The sequence below is a fragment of the Gymnogyps californianus genome, chromosome 1 (genome assembly GCF_018139145.2).
Source record: "Gymnogyps californianus isolate 813 chromosome 1, ASM1813914v2, whole genome shotgun sequence".
Classification (NCBI taxonomy): domain Eukaryota; kingdom Metazoa; phylum Chordata; class Aves; order Accipitriformes; family Cathartidae; genus Gymnogyps; species Gymnogyps californianus.
Window position 1 is genome coordinate 97,074,806 of NC_059471.1, and position 18,281 is coordinate 97,093,086.

Genomic DNA, 18,281 nt, shown 5'->3' on the forward strand with positions numbered 1-18,281 from the left:
CAAAAGAAGGACAAACTTACATTTGTGTCATGTTGTGCTTTCAGTATAATTTGTATCACGCTGCTAAATCAGAAATCCCATGTAACAACTATCTTCAAATAAGTACAGTTGGTATTATACTCCACATGTAGGATATCTAAAAGAACCTGGTCAGAGAGTATTGGACTCTGACATACATATATATATTTATATATATATAAATAAAATGTTATAGGTTCATGGATGTGAATCCATAGGGTGGCAAAATCCAGAAGAGTATTTAATTAACCCATACCACAGTTATTAAGCTTATATCTACCTATAAAAATCTGTTATACTTACATAAAGTTTTGTTTCAGAGATGCACTCAGTCTGTCAAGCCTGTCAGGAACAGGTTCCAGTTTTAGAAGTATGTAGAAAGTTCATTCACCTGTTCCTCCCCCCAAAAAGCCCTCTGCCCAATGTAACTGCAGTCAGGAGCATAGCACATCTGAAACATGAACTCACTCCAGTGCAGCAGCTGATTGTGTCTGGTGTTGAGGACACAGCATTGCTTTTATGGAATTCCAGGCTATCGTCCCAAATACATTAATGCAGTATTGGAAGAAAAAGGGTGGAATAAGTGAGAATAAGGAAGACCTACACCCAGAAAGTGCCACCACCACCACCACAGTCAGCTTCCTACTGTGTTTGCAATTTAAAGAGGGTGTGTAAGAAGCTCCCGCAACCTAAAGGTCACTGTGGACTGCTTAGCACAGAAACAAACCACCTAACAACATTCCCTGTGCCTTCATCCAAGTAGCAAACATTTTCTTCCGTTTCCACAGCTACCATACACAGTGCTGGCCATCAAACACTGTGGTGGCACACTGCCCCATTAACCTACCCTTGTCCATACACCCCACTGCCGACTGCTTCTGCTTCTCTAATACGTGTAGTTCTGATGTCTGACACTGGCTGGTTCAACAAGAGAAAGCAGCTCAGGAAAGAGGACTTGCAGAAGGGCAGGTGGATTGGCAATGAGAGGAGACAGGTACCCCTGAGGACAAGAATTAACAACAGTAATGTCTCTTCTGTAGCGCATAGCAAGACAACACACACTAAGGAACAGAGCTCTGCCATCAGCTGGGGCTTTACTTTTCATGGCTTGGCTTTTGTGTGCATGTACTAAGGATGATACCATCTTAATCAAATGCATTCTTTATTATGCTGTACTGATAAAAACTTCAACCCATTTTTTCACCTTAAAGATGAAAAAAAAATAGTCCTGGAACAGAGCATTAAAAATTCCAGATCAAAATCATCAGCCTTTAAAAATGAACTACAGATCTGAGGAAATTCAATGGAGGCACAGAGATAAGAAAAGCTGTATTTGTGCAAACTAGAAAAGTAACAGAAGTTTCTGCTTGTGTACTCTTAGAATCAGAGCCCATCCTGTCCACAAAAAAGGTCTGCCCATACAGTGACACACAGTACAACTGATCTGTCATATTAAGGCAGCTCAGCACAACCTGGAATATTCGAAGGAGCAAAGGATCAGGGAAGGGAAAACTTACAGGAGAAACCAAGAACTCCGTGCTTGCAGTCTAGCAAAAAGATGACAGAAGAACATGATGTTATCACACACCTGTCATTTGTTACAGGCACAAATATCCCAGAGAAGAGCTGATGTCTTAGGGGACCAAGCAGGTACAGAGGCAGGCCAGGGATATACTAGAGGTAGAAAAGGTAGAGATCTACTTCTGTTAGGCAGCCTTCTGATAAAAATAGGGGGAAGGGGGAAAAAATGCCAAGTGATTTTCCAGTGGGTCTTGGTTTGCTTTCAGGTGGGAGTGTATGATGTTGGCGTACAGCTGAGGAACGGGGAAGGTCTTTATCTTCCAGTGAAAAATAGAAACTTTTATGTTTCAGCTTTTATGATGTCAGACTTAAAGAATTAGTTTAATCTACAGCATCTATCCGTACAGCCAGCTTACCCTGCTGGAGTCGCAACTTCTTAGATCATACAGCTTTGGGTTTACTTTGAAGGACTCTTCAGGAAAGGAACATCCCTCCCCCCATCCTGGCCATTTGGAGGAGCCATGAAAAACTTCATATACTGCTTCTATAAATGCTACAGTAATGCACCATCCCTCTGCAGTTCTCAACGACTGGCTTAGTGCAGGGAATAGCCATAGGGTTAAGCTTGTTCTTTACTCCCAGCCCCCACAAAATGATCCACCCAGGTTATTGCTGCAGACCCATGGCCCTCGCATGGATCAGTATGCAGGACTGAAACCAAAAAGCATAAAGGGAAATAAAACCAACCAAAGCAAAAAGAAAATAGGCCTTAGTGCATGTTTAGTTACAAAAACCAGAGTGGCAAATAGGAAAAGGATGCAGATCTCCCAGTTACATTATCAGCTACTTACTCAAGAACAGTGCATCACCCTTTTTCATTCAAGCACAATTAAAAAACCCTCCATGCCAGCATATTATGTACAAAATCACGTACCGTTAAAATAAGCAACTGAAAGCATGAATGAGATTCTAACATACAGTACTTTCACACAGCCAAAGCTATTTTATTTTACAAGATGAGTCTTTTGCGTTAATCTTTTTATGAAAGCCCAGTAAAAACAGCGTGAACTACTTAAGCAAAATTTAAGAGACAACTTACAAAGTAATATTTGCATAGCACTGTAAATCTGCGTATTTGTTTGGGCACAGTTCTTAGTAGAAACTACAGTAGGTGACAGGGTTGGGTTTTCTTAATAGCTTCTTGTTTTTAACCAGATTCAGACGCATCTCTTCTGAACGTCATAAAATCAAGTGTAGGAAATAACTGTAAAAATGTACAAAAATATATACACATGCACAGTAAATGTGTACCCTGTATACAGTTTTATTACTCGTTAGATTTGGCTAATAATGATCATCTGGTACTTACACTTCCCTCCAAATGACAAGTTTGTAACAAATCAATCAGGCTAAGGATGGTGAGTTTTCTCAGAGAGAAGGTTTTCATTAAAGCTACAGTACTTGCTGGTGATCTTTAGGAGTGAGCGACACGCCAGCCGACAGCGGCTGCCTGGCATTCAGGCAAGTAGCATTCAGGTGTCACAAGGTACAGCTCTGACAAAGCTGAAGCAAAATAATACGAAGGGACACAGCTTGGTGCTCTGCACAGATGCACATGCATGTAATAAAGGAGGTCCATAGAACCAGTTCATGCCTGGGGGGGGGGGGATTCATTCCTGATCAGCCTCTGCTCCCCACTCTTCCTCCCTTCGCAAATTAGATTCTAGTGTGACTAGTAAATCGGTGCGTTTTCCTTGAAAATGCACATTGGCCAAAATAAAAGAAAAAAAAAAGAAATAAAACTTGTGTAAGACTGCAAATTGGTAGTGGTAGCCCCACACTAAAGAATGCTTCCAATTCAGATTTTAAAAGTACTATTACATTCCAGTTTCTGCTGAAGTGTCTATTTTTAAAATACATTTCCTCTTAAAAAAATAAAATGCTGCTTCTGCTAATGTAAAGCTTTTTTGAAGTAGACAATCAGCTGCACTTAAGTACTCTCAACAGTGAAAGTGCACAAATTAACTTTCTTCACAGTTTCAAAAACTGAAGAGTGGCTTGTAACTACAGGTGTAACATTTTAACACAGGCAGCTTTCCATAAACCTAGAGAGGCCGAGGATAAGAGAAACCTGACATGTTTGGCTTACAGATGCCAATCCACTGTCTTCCCAATTCCAAAGTGTGAAATATTTTCATGACATTTTCTGGTGGCTCCCAGATGTGGCGCAGACCCTGTAACATTGACTTCCAGAAAGTTTTCCCTCAAAACCGCAGCAGGTTAAAAAAAAAAAAAAAAATACAACCAATGATCTGCAAGGATCTTGATGCAGAGATTGCTGAGGCAATCAGATAAACTCGTCTTCAAGATAAATACGGGGAAGTGTGGCAGAATAAGAGTTGCCATCTGTAACAAGTCCTTAAGACAAATTCTGACCCCAATCATGTGAACATGACAAGGGTTACCTTGTAAGTTGTCACAGGGAGGTTTCACATTCGTATTAGAGTCAGAGTTTGCCTGCCCACATACACGCTTATCTCTGGTTCGCAAAGCTCCTGGCAATCGTCCAGTTTTCTCAGGGCAAGAATTTGACCAGACCTGTCAGCGTTCCTCCTCCTTCCAGCGACGCACCTTGCGGTGTTCTCCTCCCTTCAGCGATGCACCTTGCAGCTCTCAGCACGGCTATCATCTGCTTCAAATCCCGGCTTCACTCAGCGCTGGCAGCCCTGGAGCAGCCCATTACAGATCAAACGGTTCAGAAATTTGGAAACAAGTAGCTGTGACAAACTGGGTCAAAGTACAAATTCAGCACTACCATTATGGGGATGGGCTTCTTTCCGCAGGCATAAACCAGAATGTGTAGTAATCATCTGCTGTGAACCAGAAACTTCACACCAAGTGACATAAGCGCACGGGCATCCAGGAGACACTGTCAGCTACACCGCTGCATCTGATTTTCAAAGGAAATCTAGGAATGGATTTTTCACTTTTATCTGCATTGGCCTCCAGCATCTGAATGAAACACGCTTGGGCGAGGTCTGTCCAATCTTGGCCTTAGACTTCTTAATACATACTTCTCCAAGATGCCAAAATATGTGAATATCATCTGCCTTCAATCTGAAACACTCTGCGTAGTGTGAACTCAGCATTATTAAAAGCCTCCAACCCCAGATTTCTTTAATCAAAATGTACACGAAGCAAAACCAGATTTTGGGGTAGTCCCAGACAGAAACGGTACCTTTAGCAATTACCAGATGTACAGTGACCCTCGCTTGCTAGTTACTCCAACTGTTAGTGAAGACCTTGTCCCAGCTCCCTTCTACCGGTTTCATCAATGCCAGAGGGACCTGTTACCAGGTAGCGATGGCCTATGTGAGCAGGCCTGGGAAGGACTTCTCCTCCCTAATAAAAGTTTTGCTCTGAAGCAGGAAAGTTGCATTATCACTTAACACAACTGTGTCACTTCAGACCTACTAAGCACGTCAACCAGCGCCAAAATGCAGGAAGACAAAAACCCAGCTATGTGAGACAGTTTCTATAGGACTGGTTGAACTGGAAATCTCCAAGTTCCAGCTAAGAGGTCGTAACCGAACCATCTGCAGAAAATACAGGCAAGCAAATATACAGACATCAGTGATGGAGACAAGTGGTATCATGTGGAAGTGAGCAGACACACTCACTTTTTCTGTGAATACTAGGCAATTAGGACAAAGGTAGTAGTCATATTCATTGGTCAGCAATTAAGTGTAGAGCCCTTCAAGATAAGTTAAAGCAGAACAAAGGAACATTGCCCATGCTCTTTGTGCCGGAGACAGGTATTTTGCTCAGTGACGCAAAGTCAATTGCAAGAGCACATTCAATGAGCAATAGAGAACTGTAATTCCTACCGAGCCAAGACCTCCGGATACCAGTTATCCGGTCCTTCTTCAGCATCAGCTTTTTGTGCCTTCCTAACTGAGAGGTGCCACAATGCCAGCAGTCTCCGAGGTCTCCCACCAGGTTCTTAGACATAGGTCAACGTGATGCTACTTGGAACTGCACATCCCACTTTAAGAGCAACATCATTGTTCTTCATGACGATGACAAGTACTGCCAAGGCCAAGAGCACAGCATCTGTCCATACTAGTCTGAGAACCATTCCTCTTCGGAGTCAACGCTGAACTCCATGGCAGTCAGCTTGCAAGTCCATACTGGAGAACACTGTATTTAGTCTAAACAATCAAGCAATAAATGAAAGTTTTGAAAGGTGGAGAGAGAAAACGCTCCTATAGCTTTAAGTTTATTAAACCTAGCATGGTTGAAAAGCAAAAGACGAAAAACATGATATATTTTTGTTTATTATTGCTCTTAAAGGGCTTGGTAGTCAAATATACAAGCTATGTTCTATTAAACCAGAAGAAAATAAGATATAAAATCTATGTTCACTTTTCCAATCCAAGCCACCTGCTAATCTTCATTAGTGACATTAACTTCAGCTATTTCCAGTCATTTTAATTTATACATACTCTGTGTATGTGCACGCGCGTGTGTATAAAAAACCCTATTTGCGGAGATAAAATTCAAAATGAAGAGATTTGTGTTGGTTTTGTATTGTTTTGTGCATTGCTGTATATTTCAGTTTTCCAAAAGGTTACTGATATGTCTGTTTAGAAGAGCAAAATCTAAGTAACTGATGATGTGTTTATTATATTTTCAAAAAGAAAGCATGACCAATAAGTTAGGATAAGAAAATATGAAAAGTTGATTATTCTCCCTTTGATGTACATGCTCTAATCCCATAATTCCAAATAGGGAGTTACATGCACTAAGAGGAGAAAAGAATCCCGTAAAGAGAAGGGCTATTAACTCCCTTCTCCTTTAAGCATCTCCCCTCTTCTCAGCATTAAGAAGGGATTTATTTTGTGAAACTCGTGTCATGCCCATTAATATACTGCTCAAAATGTAAGTATAAAACATAGTCAATGGTCAGCCTGCTTTGCAAGCCTCACTGCTAAGCCAGTACAATTTATATATAATCAATATCATCTTCAGGAAGCAAGTATACACAATTTGTAACATCTTTCTAAGAAGCAGGAATTATATCCATTACTGAATTACTTAAGAAAAAAAAAAAAAGAAAAGAAAGAAAAAGCCCACTGCTTTTAGTCCTCCAGTTAAAAAACAGGGAAAAGTCAGAGAGTTATCTTTAGCAGCAATTGGAAGTCTAACCATATTTAAAGACAAAGTACAAAAACATCCAGCAAGGAAAACAGAGTCATGGCTAGGCTCTGCTCTCCTCAATTCCCAAAGCATATTCCAAATTCCACTAACATTAACAACAGTTTTGCATCCCCTATCTTAGGGAAGATCTATTGAGGGGACAAAGATGACATACTAATGCTGGGGCTACGGATACAATGATTCAGTGAGGATGACTAACAGGAGACAGACAACGTAGGTCATCATTCAAATCCTCTTGTTGAGAAGACCACAAATAAAAATCAAGCGCATGATGGAACAGTGATTTATGACCCAAGTAAAATATTTTTCTAAGTTACAAAATTGCTCTTCCAGTGTTTGAAAACAGAAAAACCTGTGGGAGAAGAGGTTACATTCCAACAGTTAAGAGTAAATACAAAAAGAAGGTAAATTATTACTCTCTTATCTTGGTTACTAGAGCAAAGATGAAAGTAACGACCAGTGCTTTGATAAGATCTGCTCTTTACAAAAGTGAGATAAATATTCTAGTGGCAGCTGGGTTAAAAATACAGACCCTGAGGGTCAGCTTCTGCCCTCAGCTGTAGATCTGCAACCCATTTCACCAACTTCTGAGCGTAGCCAAATGCAGATTGTGGCCTTCACACTTGAACATACAGGTAGTTCCCATCTGTTTGTAAATAACTCTCCAGCTATGCATACAGCAGCAATCTACAAAAATCTCAGAACGTGCATTTGTAAAAAAAGAAAAAAGAAAGAATAAGAGACAGGTACAGCCATGATTCTGATCTCTAATTTTCAGTGGAAAAACCCAAAAGGTCAACAAGCAAAACTAAAGATATTTAAAATCCCTGAAGAGACCCCATACTCTTTCTAATGCTTAACAGCACAGCTCACCTTGCAACATACTTCACATTAACAACTAAAGCACAACCAAGTAGAAAGTGCAGCACACCCTATCATTACAGCACACAGGGTAAGATCCTGGCCCCATCTGAATCAATTAAAAGTTCAAGAGATGCCAGTATTCGAAATCTGATTGCTACAGACCTCTCCTTTACAAATTTCTGTAAAAGAAGACATTTTGAAAACTACTGTGCTGATTTCTGCTGCTGCCTCCCAGTTTACTGAGAGACGTTGGCTGAACTGGACTTTAGTGATGAGAGATGTGAACAGAAATAAAAGGAGAAAATATCAGGACAACTGAATGAATTTCCTTCTTTGCACAACTCCAAATCCCAGTCACCATTAATTCAGAAAACAAAACAAGCCCAAACAGATTCAAGATTATCATACATGTGTGATGTGAAACAGGGCAAACAACACTCAAGACTGAAGTAATATTTTGAAATTAAACAGCCTTGAGCAGTTAGCAGGAGATATGATGAGAATTTTATACTGTTTTAATACTAGTGGATCTGTTCTATGGTATGTGCTGATGAATAACACACTGCTTCCAAACTCCACTATCCATTTCTCACATTACAGAAGTTTTAAGACGTTGCCTGAAAATAAAAAAGTATCAGTGTAACATACAAATAGGATTTCATCTGTAGCCATGACAACACAGCCTTTCCAAAAGTGACTCTAACCCAATGAACATCTGTCAATTAATTTAAGAAGGGTTGTTTTTTCCTGGCTCACTAGTAAAAAAAGTTGGAAATCAACAAACATTACGTTGGCTTTAGCAAGAGGAAACATTCAATGGCTCCTATTGTAAAAGTGAGTGTAGTGCTCTTGACAGAAACCAGTGTATTCAGTCATCTGAAGACGCACATGGCCATGGCCAATGCCCTCTTTTTTTCCCCCCACCCCCAAGTCCCCCAACAAAGCATGAAAAATTAGTTTCTTCTTCCACCCCACCCCAGATTTTCTCCCATAGTTTGACTACAGTAATCCTTAAACAGGCAGAAAGTTGATGCGTTCTCTTCAGTTGATGCCTCCAACTTCTTCATTCTTGGCTCAAGTTTTATTCATTAATATTAGTCATCAGTTATTAAGAAAAAGATAGTTTCTAAGTGTTTGTTGTTGTTTTTTAGCTGAAGTTAATCGGATACCATAGTCTGGTTATAAGTGGTGAACTGCAGCTGTCAGTTATTCCTTTTTCTTGAATTCTTGGTTGCCATAGCTGGAGCCTTTTTCTATTTCAGTTACTCCTATCAGTCTACGAACTCCAAAGGAAGCTTTAAAATATAACAGAGAAATGGGAGGCATATTAAAACCAGTTCAAGGATTTAGGAAGTTACATGTAAACACACAAGCAGAACCAACATGAGTTAACCCAATCCTGAAGACAGTAGTGACTACAGACCAACAGTGCACTGTATGAGGCTGCACATGGATCACAGGTCAGATGTCACTAAAAGAGGAGGACAATCCAGATTTAAATCTATAATTAATGCTTCTATGTTGATTAACAGGACAGGTAGTATAAACATTGAAGCATATCCTCCCCCCCGCCCCCATTTGGTTTTGGGTTTGGTTTTTTTTTTTGTTAGGGTTTTTGGTTTGAAGTGGTTGGGATTTTTGTATTTTTTTGTTTGTTTGTTTTTGGTTGGTTTTTTGTTTTGTTTTGTTTTTAAATTCACAGACAAGGTGTGCAGTAAAAGTATTTTCTTGTTCAGGCACCATAATAATGGTCTACAAGACTCACAAGACTCACTTGCTATTGATTGCTATAGATATTGTGTAAGATATGAAGGCAAGCCTGCCTGGATTAAAGCTTTTGAAATAATAAAATGCTATACAATAGAAAGACTACAGAGTGAGCTCCAAGTACTCTTCTGCAAGCCCCATTCATATTAATTAATACACAGAACTTATTGGAGGTAATGGATCCTGTTACATGTCACTCTGGGCTTCGCATCTTCTCTGCTTTTATTACCTGCTCCAACAAGTCCCAGGAATGCAAGGATAAGGAGAGGTGATCCACTTGCAAAAACTCCAAAGCCAAATGTGAAGAGAGGAGAGAGGAGAACTGTGGCCCAAAAAAGAAAGTTGAGGAGAGTCCATGGTCTCCTAGGAGGTTTAAACTGCTGGCCAGGAAATATGCCTTCCTGATTATACATCTCTTGCAAAGCATCCTGGGAGAAAGAGAAGATAGAAGAAAACATGTTCCTAATGTTTGCACCAAGCAATCCAAGACTAGTCAACTCCAGGACAACGTCAAGGACAGTATCTGTGGTAAATACCCATCAAGAGTACACAGCATCCATTTCCATCTGCTGTCATTTATTTGAGCATTTCTGTTGACTGCCAGGGCTACTGCATTAGCCCTTTGAAGGCAATCTTGGCCACCATCAGAAACTGAAACCATATCAGCCTCTCCACTACCAAATACCTTCATCTCTTCTCTTAATTGCTTAGGAATTTAGGGCAGCGTCAGGCCAGAGGCCAATTCAGACACTACCTGCCTCTTTGCTGGATGCTTTTTCTTCCTGTTTTTACTTCCAGAAAGGTCAGCATGATTTAGCTAAGCACAGCAGAAAAATGCTGTATATACAGCCAGAAGAGGAAGGCAAAGAGGCGACAGCACTGTGCCAGCCATAACCCCAAGACTTCAACAGAGCAGCTGCATCCTGAGCTGAGCCTGCAGAGAGGTGCAATCATGAAACACGTCACTCAAAGGAGCAGCATGCCCACAGCCTTCCCTCAGTTTGTAAGACTGTTCTGTAAGGTTTCCAAGCCATTACCAAGGATGGTTCAAGTTTGGCTATTTCTTATTTTTCCCCACTTAAGCTGTTTTTCTTGTAGCTTCCCTTATAAAGGGCTGAGAAGCACAAGGCGTTCCTTGCCAATAACACAGCCTTTTGAGGACATACCCTCTGTGAGGGAAGAGCACTGTAAGGATCCCAGTTACAACATATTGCTACCACCATAAGATCAATATATAAAATACCCACATATATAAGCAATACCTCCCCAGCAACACCTCACACCAAAGTTGAACGGAGGTACAGCCAACACGAGCAAGGAACACCAAGCCCTCCATCTGCAAGCAAAGCAGAGCATTCTGCCCGAGGAATGGCGCCAAGTAGAGTGAATGCTCTGTGCTGCATCTGCTTAGCTCTGCATTTACCGTTTAACAAAGCAGGACCCAAGCAGAGAAAGACCACCCCTGTAACATACACCTTAATGTCTGCCTCTCCAGCCAGGCAACGTCAGAAGGAATTCTTGCATCTAAGAGCCTCTTCACAAGGGAATTACATGATGGTATGTCCCTGATAGCAGGAGGCAGGATTCAAGGATCCTCCTTTTTTTTTTTTTTTTTTTTTTTTTTTTTAAGCTCTCCAACCCCATATTACACTAACTGACCCACAAGCAAGTTCAATACGCCTGCTAACAGGAGGTGGGGGGAGAAGATGATGATAGCTACTGCTCTTTGTAAGATAACTTCTCTCCCCTTAATTGAATTAAAGCTTAGGTATTCAAACAAATTAGGTTAAAATGAATAAAATGAAACTCAGAACAATCTGCTGCCTACCTACAGACTAAGTGTAAGCTTGAAAATGCTGCAGCACAGGTCATCGTATCAGAAGTAAGTCCAAGATAGTTAAAGTTTCTGTGCTCCTCTGTTTTCCCACAAAGATAAGCATCACAGAAATCAAGATACACATTTCAAGTTCAACAATCCACCAATTAGGGCTGGGCAACATTATAGTTCTCTCCTCTCCCCCCAGAACTGTTAAATCTGTAGCCAAGAACTTAACCATCTAAGGTAAAAAAAGAAAAGACACGAGGAAAAGCTTTGAGCCGTTTGAAGGCATGCTGGCCGTGTGCTACATCAGTCCCTGGCAGCAGATCCTAGGGACTGTCTGTACCATGTCACACACCACTGCAGAGGTATTACCAGGAGGCAGAAGGAAAGCGACAGTGGAAGAAACATGAAAGCAAAGGACAATTGCAGCTAAGAGCTGGGACCGGCTGTCCCTGACAGACAGTTATCACCGTTCTTGAGTGTCTAAAAACACCCACAGGGAAAATGGAGCTTTTAGAAATATATGATAGAGACCCAAGAGCTGAAGAATATAAAAAGACGGTAGATTGCCATTAGTCTTCTGCAACTCAGGCATATCTCTGAATCTCATTGTGCTTCCCAGCAATTTGAGATCTACTCACTAGCCAGCCCTCTGCAGCCAAGGGGCTCTTCTGTACTGCTCCTTCCAGCAGTTTGAGGGATGGCTGCCTAATTATACATAATATTTCCATCTCTTCTCTCCATCCAGTGGAAGAGCGTGCATTACTCAGCGCCTTTATACACCACCCCTGTGAAAGTCCCAAAAGAGAGAAAAGAAAGCAAAGCTGTTTACCTTTTCCTGGTAAAGCTTATGAAGCCAGTTTGCAGCTTCCTTTTCATCTTGAGGGATATCTTCCAGAGGAAATCTCCTAGTTTAGTAGAGACATTAAAAAGGGGGGGGGGGGGGAAAGAATTAAGGTAAAATCCAGGTATTTGACTTTAGACCTCTACTAGGGAAGATCTTCCATTCAATGAAGGGCGTAAGCTACAGGTAATACTGTCACTGATGGCAGAGGTCTTAAATGCAGAGAAGAACTGGGACTTATATAACACCTGATTCTCCACCTAAAAACTCAGATTCCTAAGACAAAAGAAACTGTAAAAACTCCTATCAATTTCAGAGCACATTAGTAAAACATGCATTTCCCAATCAAACACTGTTCTTTCGTCACCAGAACCGCCATCGGTTGATTTCCAGTGAGCTCAGACTGAGGCACCCAGAGCTGGGAAGAGACAAGCAAGTGGCAAACCCCAGGATAACTGTTATATATTGTTAGTGAAAACCCCATTTTGGAAGGAATGGGAGGGATGGTTAAAAATTCGCTTTGTACCAACTCTAAGGAAAACATCATCTTCTACAGCAACTGCACTTCTCTCTCCGTGCCTCTCCAGCCCTACAGATTGAGGCATGCAGTTCTGGGTGCGTACAAAAATTATGCCCAGCTCCAGGTACTGACCTGACCTCACTGAGAACAGGCACCTTTTAAGAGCCTCTTTCTACTGGTGAAGAGCCAACCATTTCCCTGCATTCTTTTATTTTCTGGGATAGGCCACTAACACACTCGCAAATGTATTGTCTCCTTTCTCAGTGGCACACTTCTCAGTCCCGGATCAATTCAGAAAGAAGTTGCTTGGTTTGTAGAGGGCAGGCACATACCTTACCCTCAGCTCGAACAAATTTAGCAACACTTGGACTGTATCAGGGCCCTCTTACAGCAGGGCAATAAGAACAGAAGGGTGACCTCTGGCAGGACTCTAGACACAGTGATCCCAGATACAACTTATTTGCTGCTGTTCAACCAGGGAATATATTTCTGCAGTACGAACTAAAGCCTTTGAGTCTGCAGCAGCAGAGCGAAGATATTCTAATACATCTCTAATAATTTCTTCATCCCATAAATGAATTGAACACCAGATTTTACAGATTTACCTTCGTTAGCTCTAACAGCAGGAACTGCTCAATTAATATAAATAAAGCTCAATAAAAGCTCAGTAAAAAGTCCTTTGCTGAAAGCTCTCTGGTAAAGTTGTCGCTGTATTGCTATCACCACTAGAGGGTACTCACAGCAATAACATTTGGTAATTTAGTTGATTATTTTCTCCGGACCCAGTCAGGAGAAAGAGTGGATCCTCTGCAGAGAACTAAGCTTCTTACCTCTGCACAGGTAACTGCATATGCATATACCAAGAACAAGAGATTACGTGCTTCCTTTCTCTGAGCTAAGCTAAGTCTGCTGGCACATTAAGGACATGTTCAATTTTCAGCAAAAAGACTATAGTTTTCTTATTCTCATAGGTTCCTCTCCAAAACAGAGAAAAAGCTTCAAGTGTAGAAAAGCATCTTGAGAATGTTGATTCAGTCCACAAACATATTTAAAATCAAAATTATCTGAACATAGTCATTAGTTTCTTCAATAGGGTACAATTACTAATTTACCTGGCAACGTCATCCTCAACAGAATTTTATGAACCCAAATCTCCTCTAGTGACTATGGAAAACTGCATTTCTCTTCTTTCCTCCCACCACCTCACCAATAAATAAAACCAGCTTGCATCTCCATTAGCAAGCCATAGGATATTTAACTGAATGCAGCCGCTCTTCAATGTATAATTATACAGATGTACATCCATGCATGTGTACGCTAGATCTAGCTAGACATGCTACATTCATCTGCCATCAGTATGCAATTACAAGTGGCAACCGCCTGACCAGCTGTTTTGCTAGCTGCTAAGTTGTCTGCTCACTTTCCTCATCAGGAATATATCTGGCAAGTGTAAATAGTCAAAATGATACCCCTTGCAAATGAGTGACCCCATCTCTCTCCCCATCACCTCCGCAGCCTTCTTTCCAACTGAAAGACTAAAATATTGTGGAAGTTGCAGTATCTGAGAACACAACTGGAACATGTGTCCTTCCCTTCCCCATTAGGGCTGCAGCACACTGCCTCCCCTGGGATAGCATTTCTTCTACAAAACTGTTGCTGCTATAACCTCGACACAATGGATAATCAGTGTGATTCCCTACAAAGTCTTTCACCATTGGATGCTCTGGCAAGACACACCTGCTTTCATTAGAAGGACAATGTATAGAGCCAGCGCCATGCATCTGCAACACACAGACCCAGAGGGGCCAGAGGGGAAAGGTGTGGGGGGAAGTAGCAAGGCTTTTTTTGTTTGTTTGTTTTAAAAACCAAACATCAACCTCATCACCAGAATGTAGCAATGTTTCCCAAAGCGTGGGTGAAGACCCCAGAGAAGCAGAAGTGAACTGTCAAAAGAACTGCAGAAAGAACAACCAGGTCGTTTGTCAGGTCCAAACATAAAAGGGAAAAGAAGAAATTCAACAGGAAAGGGTTGGTAGTTTTTATGATCACAAGGAAGCCTTTGAAGCAGAAGGCAACAAGGAGAAAGCAAGAAAGAGAAAGCATGTGTGTGTGTGTGCATGCACATATGTACGTGCTGCATGGAGTTAGGTGTTAGCAGTTACTCTTTCAGGCAAAAGAGTAGCGAGGAAGGTGAGGAATGTCCCATCTCATTCATACGATGTCTGAATTTCAGCATTATTTAACTTCTAATCTGCTAATCAAACCATGTGAGAAAAAGAGAGAAACTGGCACAGTAAGGAGCTTTACACTATCTACTACAAGAGACTACTGAAGTTGGACAGGCTATTTGTACTATGCATATGCTCACAAGGGACTGGGAAGGGGGCAGAACAGTTGGTTTTCTGTTCCCAGCAGAGAAGGGAAAGAGGCAGAACAAGTGTCCTCGCTGCACAAAACAGGGAAACCCTGGAACAATAGTGTGGTCACACCCAGGCTTAAAAAGTCTGTCCAGTACTCTGACTTGCTGGGTGATATCATGGGATCTCACACAAAAGCGAACTGAAGCAGGTGGGAAACATGGAGGTCTCTGTGGCCTGCAGAGAAACTTGAAGGACAAGGAAAAGGGGACTACAGGAAAGGACATTTCCCTGTAAAATCTGAATACACTTCAACATGCCAAAGCATGCATCTTAGGGCTCACCTCCATCATCATATGCTCACCTTACACACATATCTGCTTCATATTTCTTTCCATAAAGAATTCCTAATAAAGACGGGTTCTTGTTTCCTCTGAAATTTAGTGTTACATCATACACTGCTGAAACTGTTGCAAAAAAGAAAATATGGCTGTTATAGCAGCAATTCTAGCAACCACGTTGCCGGCATCCTTGCATTAGACAGCAACAGAGCCTTCTGCAAGCCTTGCATCAATGATGTCAGGTAGCAGAGTCCTCCACTACTTTGTGTTTACATGTTGTATTTATCTGTATCAGCCACCTGACATTCCCATCTACGTAGCATGTGTGTTATCAAAACACAAGACAACTTGATGAACTAAGCAACACTGACAGACATGAAAGGTTTATTATTTACAAATTTACAAATTAACGGTTGACATGCTGAATGCTTATTACTGCCAACTCACTAACTGTAATGGACATAATGAACAATAAAGTATACTACACTGTGCTACACAGAGTATACTAAACAACACATTACAATTAATGCAAAGAACAAGTAGCAGCTTGCCAGTACCTGTTCCCCTGAGACACTGGACAGCAGTGGTGAAACCTTTGGTTCTGGGCAACAGGTGGTATTTCAGTTTAGGCAGCCCCTTGGATTCAGCTACCTCCATACTGATACGATGTTTGGTCTCTGTAAAACGAGTTCCTTCACAGTACAGGAGAAACTAGTACAACGAGACAAAAGGCAAAAACAAGGACATCTTGAGATCAAAAGAAACCAAGGAGAATACTGAAAATTTGTGTAAGATAAACATATATCCATGCATGCGCACACACTTCAATTGTCTCATTTGATCATCAAGTATTAGGCATAAGCACCACCTCACAACTCATTTACAATTATATTTAATTTTAACAATACTGGTACCAAATTTAAGGCGACAAAAAGTCTAAATGGTTATACCTGAAACATTTACTTAAAAAAAGAAAAATCCCTGAAGGCTTTGGCTGGCTGGTGATGGACTAATCTACAAATCAGAAAAAGCAATCCAAATATCAGTACACGACCACTTTAGGAAAAAACATATTAATCACTAGCTACCTCATTTAAAATTTGTACTGTACAACCAGAATTACTCATCTGAAGACAGACTTGTTAGTCTGAAAGCTTTTCTGATTTTTTTCCCCCCTGTGTTTGTATCAGTTGTGTTCATAAAAAATGGTGCCTTTTCCTAAAACCTTTACCTTGTTCATCTTGTAAGGCACCAATCTAACTGTGGTATCCACTATTAAAGACTTAAATCCTCCCATACTGACTTCAAGCAGCACAAAACATCGATCCGTCCTTCTCCAGCCTCTCTACTGCCTCTGCTCTAGTTGAGAGAGAGACCAGAAGCAATGCAAAGCCAAGAGCAGACAAACAAAGCCCTTCTGAGGGCCCTAGGGTGAATTTCTGTTTATCCCCAGCCTTTTTGAAAGGTGGACATCATTCCCATTGTGCCAGCAATGGAAACATTGCTGCATTTGAACACACAAACCTCTGCATCCCAGGCAAGCAATGGAGGGGGAGAAGGGCAGGCCGCTATTACTCTCTCATAGCAGTATTATGCAACGCTGTGACGTTGCAATTCAAAAGAAAGACTTGTCGAACGCATCGCTATACATCTGCTATTCGTCAGTACTGTGGTTGCTTGACTTTTTCCTCTGTAGTGTATCCACATACTGTGCACCACAAAAAGCAAGTTAAATGAATGTTAAAACTGCAAAGCCATAAGACGCAAGAGTTAGACCTGCCAGAGCGCCGTGAGAGAACAGGAAGCGGTCCTGCAATCTTCATGCGGCCCTCGAGGGCACGTTCATTACGAAAACCTGACCAACCACCCCCACCAAGTGGTGAGGACAGCACAAGGTACAGAGTGTAACACTGCCATCTCAACCCCAGTCTGCAATGCAAGCTCTTTCCTCTACACCAAATTCTCACCCTCTTTTACTCAACGGCTCAGTGATCCTTCTGGACCAAGTATGCAAGCAAGGTACAGACTGCGCTGGCAGTGCACGTCCGAGAAAGACCTCACGAAGGAAGGCTGCGCAGACAGCCCTAATTGCGGCATTTAGAATGCACAAAAGTTAGGAAATTGATTTACTCAAGTCAATTTTAATCATGATTTAAATTACCAAGTAGGAAGTCTTGATTCAAATAATCAATGCTAACTATGTTTTGCATTTATATTTTCTAGTTGTTTTCCCTAGAGACTAGTCCTTGGTTCTCAATTGTAGAATCATTAAAATGTATAGATTTGCAACTAAAGTACAGTCTTGAGATTTTTTAATTGGTAGGGTTTTTTCTTTTTTTCTTTTTTTTTCAACACTAATCAGGAGGATATATTAAATGTAGTTCATACCCATATATTCAAGCGATTAAGTAGCTTAAAATACATTCTCCAGATTCTTTCTTTTTATATCTTTAATGACAGAAAATCACGAATGATGCATTCACAATGTACTAGTTAAGGCTTACTATTTCACTGTTCATTTTAACAAGCTCTCCTGGATAATATTGAAAAATCACTTAAAATACACAAAAAGCCTCTTAAAATGTTTTATGACCCAAATAACTGTACATTACATGTGCTACTGTAAAAGCCAACCAGTAAATTTATCAAAACATTTGCATTCAAAGCTAAAAGAAGGTTAACAGGTTGATTATACCACTGTGTTGCTGCAGTAAAATCTAACAACATTGCACATAATGAACCATAGATGTTTCACCCTTGACTTCAAATAATGTCAAAATAAAAAGGAAAAGCATAACTGCAAAAGCAGATGTAAGCTTGCCATATATTCTCATAGAGACTTTTTGGGAAACCTCTAATTTCACAGATCAACGAGCATACTAACAAGAACTTCCTATCGAAATCCATGGTCTGTGCATCCCCCCCACCCAAATCCACTCACTTCTCCAGAAAAGACTTTTTTGTTTATGTGTCTTTTTAGCCTACTTCAGGAAATGTAGCTTAAGGT

General features: G+C 40.9%; 1 protein-coding gene across 2 annotated transcripts in view; it reads right to left on the reverse strand.

The window, feature by feature from the left end:
• Positions 1–8,598: 8,598 nt before the first annotated feature.
• Positions 8,599–18,281, reverse strand: part of AGPAT3 (1-acylglycerol-3-phosphate O-acyltransferase 3) — a 92,241-nt gene continuing 82,558 nt past the window's right edge. For both annotated transcript variants that reach the window (XM_050906276.1, XM_050906284.1), the window contains exons 5-9: positions 15,832–15,985; positions 15,298–15,400; positions 12,045–12,120; positions 9,620–9,818; positions 8,599–8,918 (exon numbers count right to left, since the gene is read on the reverse strand). In XM_050906276.1, the coding sequence (XP_050762233.1) occupies positions 8,830–8,918; positions 9,620–9,818; positions 12,045–12,120; positions 15,298–15,400; positions 15,832–15,985 (621 nt within the window). In that variant the 3' untranslated portion in view covers positions 8,599–8,829. The remainder of the gene's footprint in view (positions 8,919–9,619; positions 9,819–12,044; positions 12,121–15,297; positions 15,401–15,831; positions 15,986–18,281) is intronic.